This window comes from Quercus robur, chromosome 4 (genome assembly GCF_932294415.1).
Source record: "Quercus robur chromosome 4, dhQueRobu3.1, whole genome shotgun sequence".
NCBI lineage: Eukaryota > Viridiplantae > Streptophyta > Magnoliopsida > Fagales > Fagaceae > Quercus > Quercus robur.
The window spans coordinates 70,535,320-70,562,486 of record NC_065537.1 but is presented as its reverse complement, the minus strand read 5'-3'; the positions used below and the strand labels follow the sequence as shown (position 1 = coordinate 70,562,486).

Genomic DNA, 27,167 nt, shown 5'->3' with positions numbered 1-27,167 from the left:
TATTAAAGAGAATGTTTATTCAAAAAGCCAAAGGCTTGTTCATTAAAGTGAAATATCAAATATCACTCTCACAATGAAAGGTGATTGCCTCAAAAGATCAAAATGATCAAATGTTATGATTGAAAGTGGAGTCAAATGTAAAGCTCCATGTTATGTTATCAAGTTTTGTGGGAGGTCATATATACATATTTCTATAATTGAGATGGGTCACTTGATCTAGTGCTAATTGTGTATGCCTTGGTTGAATTGATCATTGAAGCTTCACATTAGACTAAGGACTATCTCATTGTTGATATCCACACACAACACACAAGTTTATGTTCAATAAATGCCATATTCATTTGTGTGATTGTACTTGATGAAATGTGTTTTCACATGCTCAATCTTTGTTAATTCAAACACAAAAAGATTTTTGAGTGTTTTAGGTGTTTTTGGAAAGTATTTTGTTTGAAAAATCTGAAAATTTCAAAAATCCAGTTTTGCCCTGTTTTGGCGACTCAGTCGCGGGTATGTCAAGTCGCGGGCCTCAGTCGCTTCTTCGCAGGTCATTTTTGGCGACTCCTTCCACTCGCGAGGGTTACTCAGAGATTTTCGCGCCTCAGCTCGTGACTCACTCGCGGGTAGACCTTCCAGTCGCGAAAAACATTTAGAAAATTTTTTCAAACTTTTGTCTTTGAGTGTTTTGGTGGCTTGAATTGGAAACTTGTTGGCGACTCTCTTAAGTCGCGAAAAACGCGTGTTTTGGCAAAAATAGGGGCAGTTTTTAAATTTTTTTTTGTTTTCCCTCGATCTTTTTGTGACTGTTCATTGTCTCTCTCAACTGCTCTTACCCATTCACACCGTGCCTCCATTTTCGATCTCCATTTTTGCCTCTTTTCAGCTCAAAATCCTTAAGTAACAGGTATGGGTTTTCTGTCTTGAACTCTATTCTACTTGTTTTTATGGTTTTCCCTCTGGATTATTCGCATTTGTTTGTGATTTTGAGATTGGTTTTTAGCTCGGCTATTACTCTTTGTCCATGCTTAGCTTATGGAAGCTTTTGTTTCTGTTTTGAGCTATATTAAATTGTTGGTTTTGTTATTCAACATATGCTTAGCTAGGGTTTGCTATTTGTTGGTTTCTCATCTTGTCTGATCCGTTGTTGATGTGTTGATTCAAAATGATCCTGTGTTGAATGTGTGTTTTTCTAAGCTGATTGTGTGGTTTTATTTTGACCCTCTCTAATGTGTAGCTACATTTGGGCCATTTTTGTCCCTCATTGCTATTTTCTGGTCATTTTCATCTAGCTATTAGGGTTTCTTCATTATCCCTAAATTACCACTAACCCACTGCTAATAAAGTCTGTTGGATTATGTTCTGTCATTTCCTCTATTCATGATTCAGACTAGACATGTCACCATTCAAGAAAGCAGCTATGAAAGGGGGTAGTTCCAAAGGGAAGGAACCCGTCATTGATGTTGATGATTACCCACCTCAAACAAAAGCGACTCGTTCTTCATCAAAGAGATTCGATCCCAACAAGTTCAGATCCTATGCAGCATATCAGTCTCATGAGAATTATTTTCAAAATGCTACACCATTACTAGAAAGAACTGTGGATCAATCATCACTTCATGACATTGACATTCCGAAATGGTTTGCTCACAAGGACTGGAATTACCTTCTCTCTGATCTGGATGACGCGTATGAAGATTTGGTAAAGGAATTTTATGCCAACGCGATTGTGGAAGAAGATGAACTTAAGTGCTGGGTTAGGAAAAAGAGCTTTTCAGTCTCTCCTACATATTTGGCAGAAATCCTTCACATCAACAGACCAATATTCTGACACTCACCGGTTTATGATGATTTGTGTCCTGATGAGGAGCTTCTCAAAGAAAGTCTTGGACAAGACTTGGAGTTCTCACCCAATGGAAAATCCATCAGTGTTTCCTCTCTTCCTCCAAAACTGAGAGTGCTTACAATTGTGATGTTTCACAATTTGTATCCTTTATCAAGCAATGGGTATATGAACCTCGGACGTGCTTTGTTTCTTCATGATCTAATCTCTGATGTAGAAATTAACATCTGTGCTCATATCTTTCATGTTCTGCGCAAAACGGTTCTACGAACTGAGTCTCGAACATGCATTCCTTTCTGCTGTCTCATTTCAAGGATCTTGAAGCTCAAGGGAATTTATCCAATAGCAGATGAATCTCCTCTCTCGAAACCGAGTCCAATCAACATGCGTACATTTAATGCAAGCATTGGACATAGTCGGAAGAGAGCCAAACCAGAAACTTCTGCATCTCACAGTGGCTCTCATTTCAGCAATCTCTCCCTTGATGAGAAACTTGATCACATTATATCCTCTGTACACGAGTTGAATACAAAGATGTCTGAACTCACATCTACTCTACACCATCACTGCACTCGATGGGATATGAAGTTTACCTCTCTTCAAACTCAATTGGATCAAATTCAGAGAAAGCTGGAAGAGGATGCATAGCCTATTCCATGACAAAAAGGGGGAGTGATAGGCCTGATCAGAGGGGGAGGATATTACCTAAGGGGAAGTGTCTTTGCATTCTTCTTTAGTTTAAGTTGATATATTGTGTTTTGTAAACTGTTATATTGGTGTTTGTACCCATGTGCTTTTGTAAGTTTTTAGGGTTAATGTTTTTATGCATAATATGTAGGCTTTATGGTTTGTACCTTGCTTAATGCAGCCTTTTATGCTATGTTGAAATCAGTACTTATATCTAAATGTCTTGCATTTTGATTTATGTACTGTCACTCTTGTGCCCTTGTAGGATTGTTCCTAGATACATGTACTTTGTGTATTATGCATTGGTTGAGTGTTGAGCATACAAGTATCTTGCCTTGTGCTTGTTAGCTTGTATGTCCTTGTGTTCATTCCAAGTGTGAATGAGCACTGTGATCACTACCTTGTGGTGTTCACTTGGTTGATCAAGCCATGATTTGATTCTTCTCTTCATCTTTACTTGATCACCTTTAGCTTGTTTCATATGCATTTCATGTTTTTCTGCATACAATGATCATGGTGTATTGTTGTGTTTCAGGAGTTTCATGTCCTTATGATTCAAGTGCTTCACAACTTCTAGAGTTAGGTGTGAGTGAGTTTTGTTCAACTGTTCCCAACTCACATGTTAAGTCTAGAGTCTATTTTAGGGTTTTGTCACGGAATAGCCAAAGGGGGAGATTGTAAGGTTGAATTTATTCAACCATCTAATTGGCTTTATTCCATACCAAATTTGCTTGTATTTTAGCATTTAGTAACCCTGTATTTAGGTGGGTTTGTTGTAAGGGTAGTGAGTGAGATAGAGTGCAGTTTGCTCAAGAGTGTGCAAGAAAACAGAGACTCGCGGCTTGGCCTCGCGGGTGACTCGCGGCTGCAAGCCGCCAAACGTAGCACACATGCCAAGCATGCCAGAAGGTGAACAGTCATGCTAGTTGGAGCACTACAGGTCAAAACAGGACAACTGGCCATACAGTTATCTCGCGACTGGATCTCGCGACTTAGTCAAGCCGCGAGGTCAAGCCGCGAGCCACCCCTATTTTGTAAATCCTGACGTTTCACATTCCTCTCCCACTCCAGTATAAATACCCCTTTTACCCACAAATGTATTAGAGCTTCCAGAGAGAATTTTGAGAGAGAAACCCTAAAGAAAAACAAGATTGATTCACCAACAATCTATACATTAAAGTCTCTTCAAATTCCTCAACTCTCTTCCTCTCCATTGTCAAATCCTTGAGAGGCATCTTACCAAACCTTGTTCTCACCATTTTCATTACTGTGAGAGAGCTGTTTGGATTTCTGAGAAGCAGTTAGAAAGGAACCAATCTTCATTGGTTGATACTATGATCTAGTAACGAAATCCGGGAAGCTAGAAAAGAAAAAGGTTTGGCGCAACCTCGTTGGAGCAAGAAGCTTGGAGGGCTTAGGTGCACTGGGTAGATTAGGCTTGGAAGGTCTATTGCTGTCCATGTATCCCAACTATATTTTCTAGTGGATTGTTTACCGCTTGGAGGGCGGCGGAGAGGTTTTACGTCGAGGGTTTCGATTTCCTCTTCGATAACACATCGCGTGTTGTCTTTGTGTTTGCATCTTCCTTCCTCTTTATCTTTGCCTTTTTATTATCTGCTGTGGGTCGTGATTTTAATTTGGCTTAGATAGTTTTACCAATTCCATATTATAGCTTATGTTAATTTTCCGCACACTAGTTGTTTGACATATTGCTTGAATTGGTTAAGTTGTAATTTGGGGGTCTAAACGTTCAAGAGTGTTTCTACACATATTTGAACTTTCACGATCCATTTTTTCTGGAAATACAGCAGAGCAACGGAGCTTTGGTCGTCATTCAAGATGGTTTTTCCCAATGTAATGGGCCGGTTAAGCTCTTTTAAGGAGATGGTATGGTGTTTATTGTTGGATGAAAAAAGTTCACTAGAAAATCTAGATTTGCTGCTAACCTGTGCATGGGCGTTATGGGGAAACTAGAATGAAGTTCGATGTGGCGGAAAGCGAAAAGATGGTAGGATGCTTCTTAATTGGGCGGCTCAATATTTGAAGGAATACCGTTCTATCATTGCTTTGACACCGGTTACATACATTTCTGTTCAGCATGTTCAAAGGTGGAACCCACCAACCACTTTGTGTTTTAAGTGTAACGTTGATGCTGCCGTGTTTGCTGAATTGAAGTCAGTGGGAATTGGTGTGATTGTACGGGACTGGCATGGACATTTTGTTGCAGCAATGTGCAAGCATTTACATGCACCACTGGGACCTCTTGAAGCAGAATCGAAGGCTGTTGAAGTTGGTATGCAGTTCGTAAAGCAGCTAGGTTTATCAGACATCATCATGGAGGGTGATTCATTAATGGTTTCTAGAGCGTTGAATCAGTCATCCTCACCTCTGGCCTCAATTGATGCGGTAATAATGGGGATTAGTTTAGCTTCATTGGAGTTCCACATTGTGTCTTTTTCTCATGTAAAGCGTAATGCTAACTCTCCAGCTCATTTATTAACAAAGTATGCCAAGGGCATAGTTAATCAATGTATGTGGATGGAGAATTGTCCTAGATTCTTAGAACTTGCAATTCTTCATGATGTAAGCCCTAATGTTGTTTAATATTAATTGTGTGATTTCCTATTAAAAAAAAAAAAGATTGAAGAAAATACTACCTTCCATTATCTCGGACTCCCAAAGTGCATTTTAGGTGGATAAGGCCATTTTAGATAACATTCTTGTTGCTTTTGAAACTTTCCACCATATAAAAAATTGGGAATTCGGGTTTTATGACCCTCAAACTTGACAAGAGTAAAACTTACAATCATGTAGAATGGGATTTTCTTGGGAAGCTTATGGAAAAATGGGCTTTCATGAAAAATGGATAAGATTAATTATGGAGTGTATTAGCACAGTGACTCATGGTTTTCAGATTCAGACAGTTCAATGAACCGTAAAAGAAAGAGGTTTAAGGTTTTTGAGGTCAGACCGAGATCAAATCGTGATGACATCATAATTAATTTAATAATTGTTTAAATATAAATAAATATATTAAACTAGTATAAATAGAAAGATTAAATAAAATGATCCAATTAAATATAGAAATCTATCTTTCAGATGTATTTTTTCATATCATAACTTTCATAGGACAAATAAGAAATATCAAATCCTAAGCATACATAGATATAATGTGTTTCAATCGATCGAATGTGTTATTAGACCGATCGAAAATCCCTTGATTTTTAATCATTGCTCTCTACCTAACTCGATTGGTATTCGATCGATGCTCAACTGATCGAAATTGGAAAATTTTTTATTTTTAAGTTTTTGACCAATCTGTTTTTTCATGCATCATTTTTGTTTAGGATTCACATGCATTACATTGTTTTTTGTATCCATCTTGCATTTTTGTAGTCATATCTCTCTTTTTTTTTTTCACACATAACATGCATACACTTTGCTAACATGGGTACTCAACTTGATTTAAAAATTGATTGATTAATTTTTGAGTCCTTTGTACATTTTAGTATATGCTATTTTTATGTGTGAATTGTAGAAAATATTTTTCTTAAGAAATATGATGGATAATCAATGTGCAAATATTTTCTCTTAAACACATTGCATGCATATGTTTATGGGTCACATAGTGTCAAGTTTGCATTTATTGAAAGAGAGAATATTTTTTTTAAGTGTATCCTCAACTTATGTTTCTTTTAGTTTTTCCCCACCTCCTAAATTTTACCCAATACCATTTTTCCCAAAATATGTTTTGTTTTTCCTATTTTTATAGGTGGAGAAAAGTTTTTTTTTTTTTTAACCTTTGTTGTTCTTAAGAGGGAGTTGCTGCTCTTGATAGGTGGAGTTACCTTTATTATCTATAAAGCTGGATTCATTTGTTTCCTTGATTCTCTATTTTCTCTTAACTTTTGTTGCGTATGTTTTCTGTTTACTCTTTGTTTGAGTTGTCTTTGTCAATATGTGACAAAAAGGGGGAGAAATAGATGAAATGTGGGAATCCTGTTTAAAAAGGTTTTTAAAATATTTTGTTTAGGGGGAGATAAAATTGTTTTTGAAAGGGGGCGAAAATAAAATTTTTGATGTATCTAACTTAGGGGGAGAGTTAGTTTACTTTTGTTTTTATATTTGTGCTTCATTTTGTTTATGTCTTTCTTTCCACACATGCGGTGATGTGTTCTTTTGAGTGTTTTCAGGAAAGACAGGTACATTCTGATCAAGACCTTCTACCTCTTCTTGCAACTTCTAAGTTAGGAGTCTTAGATTGGGATTTGTGTTGTATTTTGGGCAACAAAGTGTAATTGGTTTTTTATTTTTTATTTTATTTTTTACTTTGAGCATTTTATTTCTTGTAATGTGTTTTGTCACGGATTGCCAAAGGGGGAGATTGTTAAGTTCTTAGACTTTAGGAACTAAATGTATTAGAACTACACTTTGTATATGTTGCAAACCATGATCAAAACAATGAGTCTAGGTTTAGGCTTGCTCAAAGTTTATTTGTTATAGTTTGAATCGAGCTGAATGCAAAAACTTACTGTGCAAAATTGCAAAGCTCGATCAATCGAAAGTAAGACTTGATCGATCAAGAGTCGTATCTGCAGAATTTTAATTAAGTCCAAACAATAGTTCAAGCCCATTAAGGATTAGGGTTTCAAATCTACTTCTCCTAGTATATAAAGGAAGCCTTAAGCACATTTTTATAAGGATTTTCAGAGAGAGAAGAGTGTGCCTCTTTTGCATCTAAGGTTTTGTACCCAAAAAGCTCTCTCATATCTTCTACTAGTGTTATTCCTTGAAAAATCTCAAGATCCGGTGTTGTAGAAGTTGCTGCCTTCTCTAGTCATCAAAAGTGCTAATGATCTAAACCTTCAAAGGTGGTCATGGAGTCACAAACAGGAGAGTTTGTGTTTTATTTTATTTATTTATTTTTTATCATAAGTGTGGGTGCTTGTGTTGCAAAGGCCAAAGAAAGAAGTAGTCCGTGGACTCGGAGCTATAATGGGGTCATGGTAGCAAGTTTTCTACTCAAGGTAGCAATAGAATGTTAGTGGTCTAAGTTCTATTGTACAAAGTTCAATTCTTTCATAGTGGATTTGCTTTTTACCTTGAGGATAGTTGGGTTAAATCCTCCTCAGGTTTTTTACCGGTTTGGTTTTCCTGGGTGATCAAATCATTGTGTTCTTTATTTTCCACTACTTTACATGATATGATTGTTTTGTTCTAACCTAGATCTGAATAAAAAATCTAAGTATTCACTTGGTTAATTAATTAGGTTAAACAATCTAGCTTTACAGGGATCTAAAAACGTACACTTGGTTCATGATACAGATTCTCTATTTTATAGAGTTTTCAAGGGAAAATATTTTATAAATGGTTCTATCATCGATGCCAAAGCTTCATTGGACTCCTATGCTTCGAAAAGTATTTTGAAGGCTCGGAAGGTTATTAGAAAAGGTGCAAATTAAAGGATTGATGGTGGGTGTTTAGTCTGGATCTATAAAGATAGTTGGCTTCCTGGTGATAGGGATCGGGGAGTGAGTTCTCCTATTTCTACTCTACCCGAAGATACCACTGTTTCCTCTTTGTTTGATGAGGACTCCAAAGAATGGAATATGCCTTTAATTGAAACTCTCTTCAGTCTTGCTGAAGTTGAAAAAATTAAGGCTATTCCTCTGTGTCTTTCTTCTCAATCTGATTTATTATGTTGGTCTTTGTCAACTAATGCTATCTACACTATTAAGACAGGTTATGGGATGCTGTGTACAAAACCTATTGAAGATTTGGCTTCTATCATGAGCTCAGGTCCACCGAAACAATTCTGGTCAAAAATCTGGAAGCTGAAAGTTCCAAACAAAATTAAATCTTTCTTGTGGAGAGCATGCACAGATTCTTTGCCCACAAAGTGCAATCTGATAAAAAGAAAGGTACTTTTAGAGCCTACTTGCAGTTTATGTTTGAAAGAGCCAGAGTCCATTCCTTATGCTCTGTGGGACTGCGAAAAAATTAAACTCACAACCTGCAAAACATCAGTAACCCAGTTCCCTCCTTTGCTAATCTGGTGTATTCAATGATGAGGCTGAAAAATCACCAGTGAGCCACACAATCCTTGCACACTGAAACAGTACCTACACAATAGAAAGAAAAGATCTAAAGAAGAGCACTGGTGTGGTGCCGGCCAAATACCCTTCGAAGGTCAAGTTAGAACTTTTCACAACTCTAGAGTGCCAGAGTTGGGGTAAATTATGCGTACCTTTTTTCTGAGTGTTTTTGGGTTTTTATAGTAGTGTGGAGCCGATCTCTGTTTCTTGTGTAGCAAGTATTTTCCTTAGGGAGAAGATCCTTGTTAATGTGCGTATATTAGGGGATCCTTCTCATGCTGGGATTCTATTCATATTGGGACTCTATGAACTAGGATTAATCGTGAGACACAAGTTCTTTCCATTTAGGACTCCTTGGGGACCACTTAAACCAGGTGGATGCCACGTGGCCCCTAGACCTGTCCATTTTGTGTCCATGCATTTTGGATCTGTCCACTATCAACCCATTGATCTAGAGCTGAGAAGTTTACTTAAATGGATCCGTCATCCATAATTTTACCCTCTTCAGTTGCCCCTTCACTCTATGGGTCTGTGACCTCTGAGTGGACGAACTCGTGGAGTGACGGTTTGATTTGTCTCCTGAGAAACATACCTAGCCTGCCAGGCTGGCCTAGGGTCATTAATGTCGTAGGGACATGTGGCATTTACTTAGTGGTCAATCTCTTGGAACGAAGCGTCCCTTTGTCTTCTGTGTTGTTCCCTTTATATAAACCTGCCTCTTCTTCCCTCATTTTTCACTTTCCTCAGAAATTTTACGATTAGAGCACTACCATCACCCTTGTCAGACAAACATATCGTTCACCTAGTGCATCCATCATCTACACCTTTTTACTGCTCATCTCCAATTGGTAAGTAGCCTTCTCCTTCCGCTCAAATTTCTTGTCATTTTTTAGACTTTATATTGTCGTCATCTATTTTAGATCCATTAGTGTCTTAGGGTTTACCGTCACGTGTAGGTGACAGATGCCTAGTGCGTTGAGTAACCAATCGTTTGTCCACAATGGAGCGGGCTACGATGAAGTGTTCTCGTCAGGTCAAAAAGACCCTAACACTTCAAGTGAAGAGAGGAGTCCATCTGCCACCTTTCCTTCCTCGAGGGATGAGGGTTTGGAGACTAGTGACGGCCTAGACGACACTGAGCCCCCAATCCAATTCGTCATAGGTCCTGATGGATTTAGGGAGTTCATCATGCTACCCTTGTGGATGGTTAATGATTTTAGGTCCATAATCAAAGAATCACACTTCAAAACACTTAGGGCTGAGTACCAGATACCTAACAACATACCTCTCTGTCTACCATACAAGTCAGAGAAATGTTACTATGAAGGTGTGGACGGTGTTAGGGTTTATGAGCAGATGCTGAAGGCAGGGCTCAGATTCCCTCTAAGTTCTCTCCACCATCACCTTCTTCAATACCTAGGTTTGGCCGTCACCCAGATATCTACAAATAGCTGGATGGTCTTCCTTGGCGTGGAGGTCCTGTACGGGGCTATGTCAGACGGTGGAAGAATTCTTTCATTGCTACTGTTCAATTGAGGTCACTCAGTCGAGGGGTATGTACAGCTTCATGCCTAGGAACCCATTGTTGAGGCTCGTGTGTGACACCCCCGACTCCAATAGGAACTGGAAGAGTCGGTATATTTTCATGGAAGGGGACGAGTGGATGTGCCATCTTGGTGATAACGAATATATGCCCGTTGACACAACATGGGGCATAATGCCCCCGTTTGGTATGCACCCGTCTTAGTATGCATTCGTTTGTTGTACACCCCGTCTATACTTAGGCTTTAGTTCAGTTTTTTACATGTTATTCTAACCGTCTTCTTTTGCAGTACGGGACTGTCCACAAGTCTCATTGGAACAGTGGAGTTTCTTAGAAAAAAATCTTTAACAAAACCAAGTTAGAGGAGAGGACGTGGGCCAAGTTGGTCAACCTAGACACTCTCCATTGGTACTGTGACGGTCCAGAGCCAACTCCAGTTGCCGGTCGCTACGACACTCAAGTACACCAACGTAAGTTTGTCTCCTAATACTTGATTTAATTATTTGTTTTTCCATTACGTAACTAAGTCTATCTGTCCACTTTTACAGAAATGGATGACGCCAAGAGAAGGGCCTTCATTAAGTAGCAAGCTGCTAAACAGAAGTAGGGTGGTGGTCATCCCTCCAAGGGGACAGGTTCATCCAACCCGTCTTCTAAAAGGAAGCTGCTGGAGAAGTCCGATCGTCTTCCCAAAAAGCCCAAGATTGCCCTTGAGCCCATCGTGGGGCTTAAAGCTTATGTCAAGAAGGCAGTTACCCCCGTTGGGCAAGAACGGGGCAAGGGTTTAATGAAAGGCCTGGACACTGTCACTAGGAAGCCTCCCATCCTCCTCTGTGAGGATTCAAAGTATGCATTGGAAAAGCTCTAGTCCATCATTATGTCCAACGACTATGAGGACCTGAGCAACCATGCTACTGAAGCAATGGAGGAGATGGGGCTTTTCAGTATTGGCTAGGTAATCATATCCGTCCATTTTCTATTTTTATTTCCTTCAACTTGCCTTGTTTCTAACATTTTTTTTTCTTTTTATGCAATGTTGATGATGAAGGGGCAGATGGGTCGTTGCCTGAACCATGAGACGACCCTAGACTCTATTAGGGTGAAGGCTAACTTGAAGGAGGACGAGCTGAACAAATTGAAGGCCTGGAAGACAGGTATAGAGAAGAAACTTTCCTACTCAAAGAAAGTCAGGGGAGAGCTTGAATAGCAAACGGAGCTCTTGAAGGAGGTCCTAGAAGATAAGGAAAAAGAGATCACGAACACCAAGGACCAACTCTGTCAAGTGAAGGAGGAGGCAATACGTGAGTATCGTGACTTTGACGCCCTTCTTACTGAACTAGGAGGCTCTTTTGCAAAAGGTTTTGACGATGCCCTCCTTCAGGTTAAGGCTTCCTATCCAGACTTGGATGTGTCCCATGTTAACATAGACGCCCAGGCCTAAACTTCAGTTTAGCCCGTCCACTCTGAGAGCACGGATGATTTGTTTGCTGATGACGACCCTCGTGGAGACGGAGAGTTAGCTAAAATTAAGACCATTGAGGATGGTGCCCATCAGCTTGATGCCGTTGTTGAAAAAGAGAAGATTGCAAGTACTCCTCCCCAATAGTATTTTTTTTTTTGGTGGAAAAATTGTAAGAACAGCTTAAATTTTTCTGTTCATAAACATCTCCCTTCATGGGACCAAGTAATTTTTGATTTACTTACTCTTTTATCCGTCTATTCTTATGTGTGTGGATAAACTTGTTCTATCTTCATAACATAGGATGAATCCATCCATTTATAGACTTGCCATTTTTGTTTAACATATTGTTAAAACCCGTCACATATGGACAATTTTAACTTATCTTGTCGATGACCCCATCCACTATGTGGACTTGTAGTTTTAATTTTACCAGGCTGTGAAACCCATCCACTTAATTGTGTCGTCGATCCCGTTCACATTACAGACTTATAATGGTCATCTTATTTAATGAACCCATCCTCTATGTGGGTTTAATTCAACCTGTTGTTAAAACCATCCACTTTAGGGACTTATAATTATCATTCTGTTGGACGAACCTGCCCACTTTATGGACTTAATTCAGTGTTGTTGAAACCGTCCAGATTATGGACTTATAATTATCATCCTATTGGATGAACCTATACACTTTATGGACTTAATTCACCATTTTGTTGAAGCCATCCACATTATGGACTTATAATTTTCATCCTGTTGGATGAACCCGTCCACTTTATGGACTTAATTCAACGTTTTGTTGAAGCCGTCCACATTATGGACTTATAATTTTCATCTTGTTGGATGAACCCATCCACTATATGGACTTAAAGCTTTAAATGAACGTGGAGACATGTAGGATTACACATGATATTTTTGAATATCTCCTTTTATTGTGGTAAACACGCATTTAAAATTGTTCCTTAAAAAACCTGCCTTTTGGGCTTAAAAGAAATAAAAACTTCATCTAGAAAGTAATAAACAAGTAAAAACTTTAACTAGAAAGCAATAAACTAGAATTGAGGAGTGTAATATTATCATCGTTCTTGTCGCCGCCTACTGGTAGTACTTCTTTAGGTGCTCTGTGTTCCATGGGTGATGCAACTTTCGTCCTTCCAGCGTCTCCAGGTGGTATGTTCCCTTCCTGTGCTATGATGCAATACTATACGGTCCTTCCCAGTTTGGTCCTAGCTTTCCCTGGGAGGCGTCTCTCTTGGCGCTAGTCACCTTCCTCAAGACAAGATCTCCAACCTGGAAATCCTTGTGCCTGACTTTGGAGTTGTAGTGCTTTGCCATGAGGTTTTGGTATCACGCTAACCTTTTCTTAGCCATTGCCCTGACTTCGTCCACCAGATCAAGCTACAGGTGCATAGCTTCATCATTCTTGCTTTCGTCATGGTTCCCCACCCGGTAGCTCATGAGCCTTACTTCTGTCGAGATGACTGCCTCACTTCCATATGCCAGTCGAAACGGTGTAACCCTTATAGGTGTCCTTGTTGTTGTCCTGTATAACCATAAAACACTTGGTAGTTTGTCCGACCATATGCCCTTTGCCCTCTCGAGCCAAGTCTTGATGATTTTAAGTAAGGATTGGTTCGTAACTTCAACCTGTCCATTGGCCTGTGGGTGGGCAGGTGATGAGTAGTGGTTCTTGATCCTTATTTTAGAACAGAAGTCTCTGAATGCATCGTTGTCGAATTGTTTTACGTTGTTTAAGACAAGCACTCTGGGTATACCATACCTGCAAATGATGTTCTTCCATACGAAACTCTGTATATTCTTTTTTCTTAATAGTGGCAAAGGCTTTCGCTTCTACCCATTTGGTGAAGTAGTCAATGCCAACCACTAGGAACTTTAACTGCCTAACTGTTGTCGGAAAGGACCCATGATATCTAACCCTTATTGAGTGAACGACCACGGGGCTGTTATAGGGGTGAGCTCCTCTATTGGTTGCCTTATGAGGTTGCCAAATCTTTGACACTTGTCGCAAGCCTTAACGTATGCATAGGCATCCTTCTGCATGGTTGACCAATAGTATCCTGCCTGGATTAGCTTATGTACCAACGATCGCGATCTAGAGTGATTCCCGTAGATTCCTTCATGGACTTCTTTTATAACATAGTCCGCTTCTTCGGGACCGAGGCACCTTAGGTAAGGTCGGGAGAAACCTCTTTTATATAGGATGTTTTTAATCAAAGTGAAACGAGCTGCTTGTACCTTCAACTTCCATGCAGCCTCCCTGTCGTCTGGTAGCTCGCCGTTCTTCAGGTAGGAGGCTATTGGTGTCGTCTAACAGTTTTCAGAACCTATCTCCTGCACACCGGTACTGTCTATTAGTGATGAGATCTAGACGAAGGATAATACCTGATCGGGGATGAGCATATGTTCTACTAAAGCAGCATTAGCAAGCTGGTCTACACGCTCATTCTCTTTCCTTGGGATTTGAACAAACTTTATTTGGAGGCTGCCAATTTGATCCTTTACCACCTCGAGGTACTTCTTTATTCGTTCATTCTTGCACTCATAGTTGCCATTAATCTGACTGGTTACGACTTGGGAATCGCAGTATACGACCACATTTTCAACTTCTACTGCTCTCGCGAGGTCCAGTCCTGGTATCAAGGCTTCGTATTCTGCTTCATTATTGGTTGTAGGAAAGTCCAGACGGACCATGCATTCGATCTTTTCTCCTTCCAAGGTGTGGAGTACCACACCAGCTCCACTTGTTTGCTTATTGGAAGATCCGTCTGTGTGGATGCTCCACTGTACGACCTCTTCTGCCCCCTAGCCTTCTATGAGAGTGAATTCAGCAATGAAGTTAGCCACTACCTGTCCCTTTATAGTAGTGCGTGGCCGATACTATATGTTGAACTCACTTAGCTCGATCACCCATAATGCCATCCGTCCCACAGCTTCAGGGCTACTCATAGCTCTTTGCAAAGGCTTATCCATCAAGACAATGATAGTATATGCTTGGAAATATGGCTTGAGTTTTGGTGTCACGGTTACTAATGCGAAGGCCAGCTTTTCCATCTAGGGGTACCTTCCTTCTGCTCCTCGGAGCGCTCGGCTTGTAAAGTATACGGGCCTCTGCAACCCATCCTCTTCTCTAACCAAAGTCGCGCTGACAACGGCTGGGAGACAGCTAAGTACAGAATTAGCTCTTCCCTTGGCTTAGATGGGCTGAGTAACGGCAGAGAAGAAAGATATGCCTTTAGATTCTCAAACGCCTGCTAGCGTTCATCTGTCCATTCAAATGATCTCCTCAATGTGTGAAAGAAAGGTAGGCATTTATCTGTCGCCCTTGAGACGAACAGATTCAGTGCCGCTATCTTGCCATTCAGGTTTTGTACTTCTTTGACTGTCTTTGGTGGAGTTGATTCCATTATAGCCCATATTTTCTCCGAATTGACCTCAATACCCCTTTGGGATACCATGAATCCCAGGAACTTCCGTGTAGTTACCCCGATTACACACTTGTTCAAATTTAATTTCATGTTGTATGACTGAAAGGTGTCAAAGGTCTTTTGGAGGTCACTGAAGTGATCGCCTTCCTGTATGCTTTTCACCAGTATGTCGTCCACGTAAACTTTCACATTCTCCTAATCTGGTGCGCAAACATCCTGTTCATCAATCTTTGGTACGTGGCTCCTCTGTTCTTGAGTCTGAATGGCACATCACTTTGTAGCAGAAGAGTCCCTGGCTTGTAACAAATGAAGTCTTCTCCTGATCAGTTTCATTCAACTTGATCTGGTTGTATCCTGAAAATGCATCCATGAAGCTTAGAAGCTGGTGTCTCACGGTTGAGTCTACCAAAGTGTCAATCCGTGGGAGTGGGTAACTATTCTTAAGGCAGGCCCTATTGAGGTTCGTGAAGTCTACGTACATCCTCCACTTTCCAATGGCCTTCTTGACCATAACCACACTTGCCAGCTAGTCAGGGTAGTACACTTCTCGTATGAAGTCCGCTTCCAATAGCTTCTGAACCTGCTCAGCTATGGCTTTGTCTCGCTCTTGTGCGAACACTCGCTTTTTTTTGCGGATGGGAGAGAATGAGGGCGACACATTCAACCTATGAACTATGATTGATGGGTCAATTCCTGGCATTTTCTCATGACTCCAGGGAAAAAAGTCTTGATTTTCCCTTAGGAATGTCGTGAGTGCTTGACGTACTGGCTGGCTGGCCAAAGTACCTATTCTCATTGTCTGCTTGGGCCTAGAATTATCAAGGGGCACTTCTTCCAATTCTTCTATTGGCTCTGCTACTGTTCACTGTTCTTCTATGCACATGGTCTACAAGTGATCATTCATCTCTAGCATGGCAATGTAGCAATCACGTGCTGCCACTTGATCACCTCTTACTTCTCCAACTTTGTATTCAATGGGAAACTTGATCATCAAATGGTAGGTTAAGGTAACAGCTTTCCATGAATTCAGAGTAGGACGACCCAGTATGGCATTGTACGCAGATAAGCAATCAACGACTAGGAAGGTGACATCCTTCGTGATCTGCTGGGGTTAGTCTCCAATCGTCATTGGTAGGGTGATTTCTCCTAGGGGATACACCCTTGTTCCTCCAAATCCTACGAGTGTTGCATTGGTCGGAATCAACCGTTCTTTCTCTATTCTCATCTGCTGAAATGCTGGATAGTATAAGATATCAGCAGAGCTCCCGTTGTCCACCAGAACCCGATGGGTGTTATAGTCTCCTACGCATATGCTGACTACAAGTGCGACATCGTGTGGGTGGTGGAGACGCCGGGCGTCTTCCTCTGTGAACCCGATTATGGGGTTTATCAATCTGTGCCATCTTTTGGGCATACCTTGTTAACTAGACATTCTGAACCATTCGTAGGTATGTCTTACGTGCCTTCTTGGAAGAACTGGAAACCACACTGCCCCCTACAATCATCCTTATGTCTCCCAAGGGTGGCCTAGGACGCTCATTTTCTCTCCGAGTGGGTGGTCCTTGGGGCTATTCTGTTCCTTCCTTACCGACGAACCTTTGCAGCTTTCCTTGCCTAATGAGAGCTTCTATCTGCTTCTTCAAGTCATAGCACTTGGACATGTTGTGGTCGTGATCACGGTGGAAACGACAGTACTTATCCCTAGATCTCTTGTTGGCATCTCCCTTCAACTTGCCAGGGAATGTCAAAGCCCCTTCGTCTTTGATCTGCATTAGGACCTGATCAATAGGGGTATTTAGGGGGGTGAAGTTTTTGAACCTTCCTGTAGGGAGTTTGGAGCGTCGGTCATCCCTTTTATCTCCCGTTCTAGCCATCTTTCGCCCTTTATCTTGCCGGGCTTCCTCCTGTCTCTCTCTCTTCTTAGGCTTGTCCTCGCGGGCCAACAGTGCATCTTCAGCATTCATGTACTTGGTAGCCTTGTAAAGTACATCCGACATGGTTTTCGGGTCATTTTTATATAGTGAAAATAGAAACTTACCCTTTTGCAACCCATTCGTGAATGCAGCTACGAGTATCTTGTCGTCAGCTTCATCGATTAAAAATGCTTCTTTGTTAAAGCAGGCTATATAAGACCTCAGCGTCTCATCCTCCCGTTGCTTGTTGCTCATTAAGCACGCAGCAGACTTCTTATACCTATGCCCCCCGATAAAGTGTGAAGCGAACTGGGCGCTTAGCTCCTTGAAAGTACTGATGGAGTTAGGCGTCAACCTGCTGAACCAAATTCTTGCGAGACCCTTCAGTGTGGTCGAGAAGGCCCTACACATGATTTCGTTCGCTACTTCTTGAAGGTGCATTAGGGTCTTGAAGGACTCTAGGTGATCTAGGGGGTCCTTAGATCCGTTGTAGCTTTCTACCTAAGGCATTTGAAATTTTGGAGGTAGGGGGAATGACGAAATGGATGCGGTGAATGGTGAATCGGTTCGATAGACTAAGCTATCGAGGTCATTAGACACCCATCCTTTGAGGTCGTTCATCATGAAGTCCATCCTCTCCTTCATTATCTGTATCTTCGCGACTATCTGGGGTGGAGCCGTATCTGTGCCTGTCGAACGGCTGGTATCTTGTCGCTCTTGCCTACTTGTGGCGTGGCTACCTTCCGGCCCCTCTTGGTTCCTCCTTTTTGTACTGGTTGCCTCCTGGTCTTCCTCCTATGTGTTCTGTACCGCATTCTTCTGGCGCCACTGTTCCTCCAAGTCGTGATTTTGCTTGGTAAGGCGTTCCACCGTCGCTGCGAAGGTTTGAACTTGTCTTTCCAGGGTCGTGGTACGCGGTTCATCACCCTGATTATTGGTTGTTGTTGCCATCAAATGAGTAAGAACCATGCAAATTTTGTTTGGGAATGGTGAGTATGGCTTATCTCAACGATTCCCCACAGACGGTGCCAATTGATGAGGCCGAAAAATCACCAGTGAGCCACACAGTCCTTGCACACTCGAAACAGTACCTACACAGTAGAAAGAAAAGACCTAATGAAGAGCACCGGTGTGGTGCCGGCCAAATACCTTTCCGAAAGTCAAGTTAGAACTTTTCACAACTCTAGACTGCTAAAGCTGGGGTAAATTATGCATACCTTTTATCTGAGGGTCTTTGGGTTTTTATAGTAGTGTAGAGTCGATCTCCGTTTCTTGCGTAGCAAGTCTTTTCTTTATGGAGAAGGTCCTCATTAATTTGTGTATATTAGGGGATCCTTCTCATGCTGAGATTCTATTCATATTGGAAATCTATGAGCTAGGGTTAATTGTGAGACACAAGTTCTTTCCATTTAGGACTCCTTGAAGACCACTTAAACCAGGTGGATGCCACATGGCCCCTAGACCTATCCACTTTGTGTCTGTGCATTTTGGATTCGTCCACTATCAGCCCACTGATCCAAAGCCGTCAAATTTACTTAAATGGATCCATCATCCATAATTTTACCCTCTTCATTCAAGAAACTGAAATCCATGTTTATTTGCCATGCTTTAATTTGCTGGTCTGTGTGGAATCGGTGAAATAAGATCAAAATGAATGAACAAGCATTGCTGTTGGAAAAGATCTTCAATCAAGTCTGCCATCTTCTGCATGAATTCCAGCAAGCCCAAATCAACCCTCCAAATCTAGTTCATCCCACTCAACCCACATGGAAACCTCCTGACCCTAGTACACATAAAGCAAACTTTGATGGGGCTATGTTTGCAGACTCTCATGAAGCAGGTATCGAGGTAATAGTTCGTAACTCTTTATGGGGAAATTATGGTAGCTTTGTCTGAAAAAATCCCAATGCCATCTTTAGTAGTTAAGTTGGAGACCTTGGCAGCTAGAGGAGCAGTCCTCTTCATCCACGAGCTTGGATTTCACATTTCCAATTTTGAGGGCGATTCTGAAGTATCAATTAATGCTCTTCGTCACAAGACTTTGCTGCACGCTCCGATAGGTCATCTTGTTGAAGACACTTTGTCTCTTGCAAACTCATTATAGAGTTTCTCTTTCTTGCATGTTTTTCAGCAAGGAAATGCTCTAGCACATGCTTTAACGAAGAGAGCAAGACATTCTCTTCTTGTTTTAATTTGAATGGAGTCTATTCCTTTAGAAATCCATGACTGTTATGTTTTTGATCTTCTTTCTATGAATTAATAAAGTTGAGCCTTTCTTTTTCTCCAAAAAAAAAAAAAATGCAAAACTTTTCCTTTTCTTTATAATTTTTCTTTCAATTTTTCCTGCACTTTTTCAGTAACCAAACATATCTAAATTCATTTTTATGCATATTCAACAATCACAGTGTGTGAATGTATTCATTTCTTTATTTTAGTAAGGCAAGGATTAAGTTTAATGATAATTTATGTTAAATGGCTAAGAAAAGGTTAATATTGCCTTGAAATTAAATGTTAACAAGGAACTCCACCAAAAGAATTGATTTCCTCGTGCTGGCCTTAACGTATGGCATGTGCAATCGTGAGATCCATTTGTGGAATCACAATTATGTTATTTAATGCCAACCCAGTGTTTTATTTTAATGGAAGTAGCCAAACTTTCTTTTTGTGGATTTGTCAATAATATTAAAGCCTAAAAGGATTGAAGTTCTGGATGTTTTTGTTAAAAACACCAAAATGTGCCAACTAATTAAACTACAAGACTTTTCCAAAATTATTAAGCCAAATTTTCCTCCCAAAGAGTAGATTTTAATTGATTTTAATGGAATTCCACCTGATAGAATTCCACCAAGGACCAATTGTGATTTGTACTGGTATATCATACACATCAAGAAAAAAGTGAGATTTTAGGTAATTGTGAATTAGAAAAATGACATTTTTTTCTATATCGCAGAAAACAAAAAACATTACAGGTAAAAAGTATGCATAAAAATTATTCAGCTATAATATATATTTATGAAATATTTAAAACAGTTTCTGTAATAATGTTTCATGCATGAATTCATATAAGATGTGAGGAAATGGGTATGGAACTTGCCAGTTTGTTGGGCTTTAAGAATACTCCAGCATGGAGCTGATCACACAGCTTGTCCGGCGAAGACGTGTCGATCGATTGTCCTGCCTCTTTCAAAATGGCAAGGGAATTAAGTGAGGGCCGTGTTTTCCTTTTTATTGCTGCAATTTCCTTCCCCTTTTTCACTGAGTCTGTCTCACTGTCTCTCTGTGGTTCATCAGGTACCGTACTACACCCACAAAGGAGAAGTGAAAAAGGAAAAATCAAAAAACAAAAATATCGACTTAAACCACCATCAAATCATAAGCGCTTTTCATATCTTAATATTAAAAGGGAAGATAAAGGAAGAAGTCTACGAGGACAAAAACATACACTCGCATCTTGTTCATTCTCGTGAGGACGGAACGTCTCGGGTCCTTCCTTGGAAACTAGAGAGAGAGATAGACAATTTAACCCGGGGTAGGGGTTGCTTGTCTTGTCTGTGGGAATTTTTTTCTATTTGTTAAAATTCATAATTCAACTTAGTCTGTTTGACTTTTACTTTGAGAGAGATCTCATTATTTGATTTCAATGGAATTAAGCTAACTTTTTTTTTTTTTTTTTTTTTGGGTAACCATCTCATAACACTCTAACCACTCTTGGGCTAAAATTCACACCACAATCGCTGATGAGCCAACTTGTGAAGTTAACTAATTATGTTATTCAATATCATTTAAAAAAAACTTATGTTATTCATTCGATTTTAGGTTATTAGGCCACTGCCCCAAATCACAATAATAGAATAAGGTTTTTTTAGATGAATAATAAAGTAAGGTTAAATAAAATAAATATCATGGGGATTTATAGATGGCATGAAAAAACCAATGAAGAAAAAAAACAGACATACACAAACACACACTCTACAAGGATTATTACCAATCCCAAAGAAAAATCCAGTATTAAATTTGAAATTTATAATCGATAGACCCTTATTTCTAATCACTATCTATTATAGAACTTACAGTCGTTATCCTACACTGCTTCAAGCACTCTTGGAATCTTCAAATATGAATTTCTCTCCACAAACCTTATCAGTGACTTCAAGAAATTGCCTTGAAGATTTTTTTACAGCAATTGGACTATAATGGCTCTGTGGCTTTAGCCTTTGATCACCAGTCTTTGGTATGATCGTTATATGAAAAGAATTAGGGTTTTCAAAAAATTAGATGTGCAGCAATAGCTTTCACTCCATGTTTTCAATCGATTGTAATTATAGACACCCATTTTGCAATTCGCATTTAACCATATTTGCATCTCATGTGCATATCATCATCATAGCACATCACAGAATTAAAACAATAATTTTTATTATTTGATTTCCATTTCTATTTCATGAAATAAATCTTGAATTCATAATAATCAAAACAACAATTTATAAGCCTTAAACAGGCCACCAGATTGAAAAATATCATGAAAACAATATATGATAGTAATGTGCACATTTACATGAATTAAATCCCAACCACACATGATTATGAACTCTTGATTTTAATTGGTCTAAATTAAATTTAATGAGGTGTCAAAGCACTATTAGTTAATGAATGATTTATTAGAGGGTTGCATGCACCTAATTCAATCTCGAAGGAAAAGAATTAATTAATTCCTTAAAATTGGTTCATTTAAATATTAATTGATTTAATTAAATTATTTGGAATTAATTTGCTGAGCTTGAAGGCCAAGAAATTCTTAAAAAAAGAAAGAATTAAAATTTGGAGAAAATCATATTACAATTGAATTAGAAAAGAAATGAACTGAAAAGGAAAAAATTTAAAAGGTTTTTGGACTAAATTCTAATTAGCACTAGGACCAAAACCTCTAGATTTCCTTCCTTTTTCAACTCATCTTGCTCTCCATTCAATTTGACCTTGATTCCAACGTTTTACACTTAGAAGTTTTGAATTTTTCAAAGTCCCACATCACCCATAAGGCACATCCTTTTTCAACTTTTTTGCAGAAAAACGCGTCCCAATTTGCGTTCTACCTGTCATTGCTTATTTTTTAAGCATTCCAGCCTCTATAAATAAAGACTGGATCTCAAAAATTCAGGACACTCTTTGACATTCTTTTATGCTCTAGGAGAGACACATTTTCACACTCTCAAATTTCTCACTTCCTTTCTGGTATTCTCTCTTAAACTAGGGTTTTTAGGTTTCAAAGATAATTGCATAAATTTATTTGAACCCTAAAACATCCTCTCAAGAAGAAGAAGTGCTCCAAGCAAGAGGTTGTTTCTGATTACCCTTTTCTTTTCTTTATGCTTCTCTTGTAGTGATGATGCAAGTTTGTATAAATTTTTTTTTAGTTTGGTTGTTTCAAGTATCCATAACATGAATTGTTAATTTATATTGTTAAAACATGTTCTTGATTCTTTTATTATTGTTGTGATCTCTTTCTTAATTACAAAGATCTGCAAAATATAAGCGGATCTGCATCTTCCTTAGGTGTGGATTTGAATTTTTCTTAAGATAAAAACAGATTTGCATCTTCATTAGATGCAGATCTGATTTTTTCTTAAAATAAAAATGGATTTGCATCTTCATTAGCTGCAGATCTGAATTTTTCTTAAAATAAAAATGGATCTGCATCTTCCTTAGATGTAGATCTGAATTTTTCTTAAAATAAAAAACGGATCTGCATCTTCCTTAGATATAGATATGATTTTTTCTTAAATTAAAAAATAGATCTACATCTTCCTTAGATGTAGATCTGAATTTTTCTTAAATCAAAAACTGGTTTGTATCTTCATTAGATAAATATTTGAATTTTTCTTAAATTAAAAACTGATTTGCATCTTCCTTAGATACAAATCTGATTTTTTAGTAGATTTTGAAATAAAGAAAAAAATCATGAATGGTTGTATTTGTTGTGTTTGTTTTATTCAATACATGTAGCATAAATTTATTTCATGAATGAAATCGTATTATCAAGCAATCTTTTATATATATATATATTTTGAACATATAAAACAGATCTAATTTTTCTGTTATAAAAAAAATCATTTTTTTAAGTTCTTAAAAACAAATCTAATCTTTTACAAATCAAAAACCATTTTTTCTAAGTTCTTAAAAACAGATCTGATTTTTTTTCAAATTAAAAGACGACGTTTTAATTAAATAAAAACATATCTAAATTTTCTCTCTAAAAACCACCTTTTTTACACAACAAAAACAGATCTGATTTTTTAAAAAACCAAGTTTATTTTTTTTACTCACAACAACATATTTGAATTTTTTAACAAAGAAGAGGATGCATTCATAAATAAATTTGTGTGATTTAGTTTATTTCACATGTGCAACATATCATTCATCTCATGCATAAAGGGGTACATTGGTCACAAGTGTCTAGAAGACCAAACTTTGTCTGGGCCGAATGGGTGCCTAACACCTTCCCATTCCGTAACCTAACCTCCGAATTTATAATCTTTGGATAGGTAGACCTAGGCTTTATCTTTGTTCTTTATTTATTTTGGGTAGATTGTAACTAGGACAAAAAGCCATGTATTTTTGGTAGTTTGTAACTAGGACCCAAAGCCATGTAATTTTCAATTTATCAAACATGTATATTTTACTCAATCAATGAAATGGAACAATTCAGTCATGTATTTTGTTTTTAGTTTTTCTTATTTTTTGTATAAAAAAATAAGTGACAACTCCACACCATTTACCCAAAAAGAGAGGTGCCCTGAAAAGCACACTAAAAATCTCTCTTTTTTGAGAGGCCCCCTAGTTTTGCGGTCTCTCACAATGGGAAGGATCTAGACCAAGTGTCGATCAAAACTTGGACCAAATCCTCCTAGATTATTTTTTTCTTTAGCCCAGCTTACCCCCCACTCATCCTTGAATTCCAAAATTTTAACTTCACATTTTTCACTTAGAATTCCAAATTTTTTAAAATTCCACATTGACTAGAGACTCATCCTTGACCTCCAAGATCCACTATAAATACCTCTCCACAGCATCAGTCCAAAGGACGCTGAAAAATCATTAATAAACACTAAAAATTTATATAAAGTGTGCGTTTGGGAAGCACGTTTTGCGCTTCCTAGACGCATGTTTGCGTTTCTGCCCTTTTTTTTTTTTTAGCCGAAAAGTTTGACTTTTCAACCAATTTTCAGCCACATGTGGGTCCCATGCACTGTTCACGGACCCACAAATTTCACTGCCCACAGTACTATTTATACATTTAAAAACTATTTTCTCATTTAAAAGAGAGACTGTCTTAATTTTTGTTGGGATTGCTAGTACGTGCAAATATGTTCTCTTGTCCTTCTTTGTTAATTATGCTTTGGTTCTTTTTATTTCAAGCATGCTTTTCTTTTATGTTCTCTATATGTTCTTATTTGTTTAGCATGCTAAATCTTAGTTTTTCTTGCTAAACCTTAGTTTTTCTTAGTTTGTCATAGTTTTTATTTTTCTAGGGTTTTTAGTATAAATAATTTGTTCACGTGTTTAGAAATAGAGTTTCTCCTAGTTATAAATATGTTTTCATGCTTTTTATTTAGAATAATAGAATCACTTGTTCTAGATTATGGTTTATCACCTAACACACACATATTCACCATGTTTTCAAATTCAATTCTTTCCATCCACTTTTGCATGCCTAGAATAGGGTTATCATTGTGCTCTTGAATGCTTTTTCACTCGTTAATCCATGTTATTGGATGATATAAATTTTTTGAAGGATGTAATATGATCATTGACCGCCAAAATCTAGAACACTAGTTTCACCGAGCAAGATGGGTGCCTAGCACCTTCACATCTTGTAGCCTAGCTTCCAAACATAGATCGAGGGTTAGTAAAATATGCTTTTCCTTGTAATTTTGAATCTCTAGAATGTAACTAGAAATAAAATCCCTATATTTTTCTTAGATTGTATCTAGGACTAAAGTATGTATTCTTTTAGTTATTCTTAAGAGATGTACATTCAATTTCAATTCATCATTAAAGAGATGTACTATTCAATTTTGGTTTTCTTATTTTCCCAATGAATAAGTGGCGACTTCATTATAAAACTATTGATCCAGAAGGGTAGATAACATTAGTAGAACCTCTAATCTTAAGAGACACTAACACAACTCCACCTATTCATGTGGGTTATGCCCAAACCAACCTGGAAGGTTCGGCTTAGGGACGTGATCTCTCACAATGAATCAATATGGTTCTTTCAACATATGGATGGCAAAAATTATTTATCTTGCTTGTTCCTTCTTGCCTCATTCTACCTCACTCTAGTTTTCTCTACCCCGAAAATGTGATGGGATGAGCAAGGGTATTGTTTGCACCACCCTGCCTCGCCCTAATTATGTGTGTGTGTATGTATGTATTTTTGTGTGTGTGTATATACATATATAATTACTTTTTTATTTAATATATGTTTAGATTTTATATATAATTTAATCTTTTGTATATATATATATATATATATTTTATTTATAGTTTACTTTTTACGTATTCCATTATCACCCTTAAAACACTTACTTTTCCCCTCTTTTAGCACTTTCATGACTTGCCCTCTTTTTCTTTTTTATTGCAACCTTATTATTGTTGAAGCCACCTTACTAGGTATGACAAAATACCTTTTTAATCTCATCTATTCCACTCCCACCTTGTGTGGCTTTCCCGACTCTAAAGAAGAGATGGGGTACCATTTATCTAACACTTCCCTATCTTTTGTCTCTATTATGTTTAAATCAAATCAAAATATGAAAATAATATTAATTAGACTACAACATCTATTAAAAAAATATCTAATGAATAAATTTTTTTAAGATTTAATTTGTAAAAAAAAAAGAGAGGAAATTACACTTTTTCATCCTAAACTATCACTTCAATCACATTATGCCCCCTAAATTGTTGAAACACATAATAGAAACCCCAAATCAAAAAATTTGTTAAGCTTAATCCCTCTTGCATCAATTTTTTCTGTTAACCTAGGTGGAAAATATATGCACGTGATACACAAGAGATCTTTAGCTGACCTGAACCCATCCAGGGTACTTAAAAATACCAAAATGTCCCCTCTTTCTATCTTCTTTTGTTCCCTAGAAAAATAAAGTAGTGAAAGAAGAAAACACCACCTTCCTTACTGTATTGACCAAAACTCAAACTCAGCACCTCCATTATTCATTATAGACACTTCATTTTGTACCCCTTATGACTCGGGCCTCCATTCCCAATGATGACATTACTCTGAGGCCCATGGTTGATTTGGGGCTCGATCTTGTAAAATCTTTACTTGAGAAATTATTTATGGAATAATAAAACTATTTTTAGAAAAGAAATGTTGCAGGAAACCCTAAGTATGCGTACGCATACACACCGAAAGCATGCATACGCATAGTTAGGGTATGCGCATGTGTGCGGGATTTAGCCCTAGAAGGCCCAAGCAAGCCCACTTGCACGGAACCCAAAGTAGGACCTGAAGCCCATTGGGGCAGCTTGCTGTCATACACATGGAGGGAGTTGACCTCGAACCTTAGCCGAGGGAGTTTTAGGTGGTCGGCCCAAGCGTTGTCAAGTAAAGAGGAGCACAAGCACAGGATGTTTACATGGCAAGGTTGGTGGCTGAGGGCAGGCTGTACATGTGGGGAAGTCCACTGCCAATTACTCATTGGCGTTTGGAACAAGTTCTAAAAGAATCCTCTAAAGTCGTGAGGATCCCTTGGGATTTTAAGGGTTGTGGGAATAAGTGAGAAGTAGGAAGGTAATGATGAGGACCTCATTAGCAAGAGGCTATAAAATGGGAAGAGGGACAGAGAGAAGGGGTTTGGAAAAAAATGGTAAGGAGAGAAAAATACGGAATGGGAAAACACTAGGAATCATAGGGGTTTTAGGGAAACTTGGTGAAGGGAGGAACTAAGGCTCAAGGTAGGTATCCCAAGCAAAGCTCAAAGCCCAATTGGTAGGATTGCGTAGTAGCCCACTTACAAATTAATTGGGGGCCCAGACACCATTAGCCCAGCCGAATTTGGTGCCCACAGCACACATACCCCGAGTATACACATGCATCTAAGGTTCCAGAAACTATGAAAGGAAAATGCTTTGCACATAAATTGGTGTGGAATGAATCCTACATCATTTGG

At 38.5% G+C, this 27,167-nt stretch overlaps 1 protein-coding gene across 1 annotated transcript in view; it reads right to left on the bottom strand.

Moving 5' to 3' along the window:
- LOC126723542 (lectin-like) overlaps positions 1 to 20,561 on the bottom strand; it is a 39,937-nt gene extending 19,376 nt beyond the window's left edge. Inside the window, exons 1-2 of the mRNA XM_050427068.1 lie at positions 20,420 to 20,561; positions 20,072 to 20,276 (exon numbers count right to left, since the gene is read on the bottom strand). Coding sequence (XP_050283025.1) covers positions 20,072 to 20,276; positions 20,420 to 20,436 — 222 coding nt within the window. The 5' untranslated portion in view covers positions 20,437 to 20,561. The remainder of the gene's footprint in view (positions 1 to 20,071; positions 20,277 to 20,419) is intronic.
- Positions 20,562 to 27,167: the final 6,606 nt, after the last annotated feature.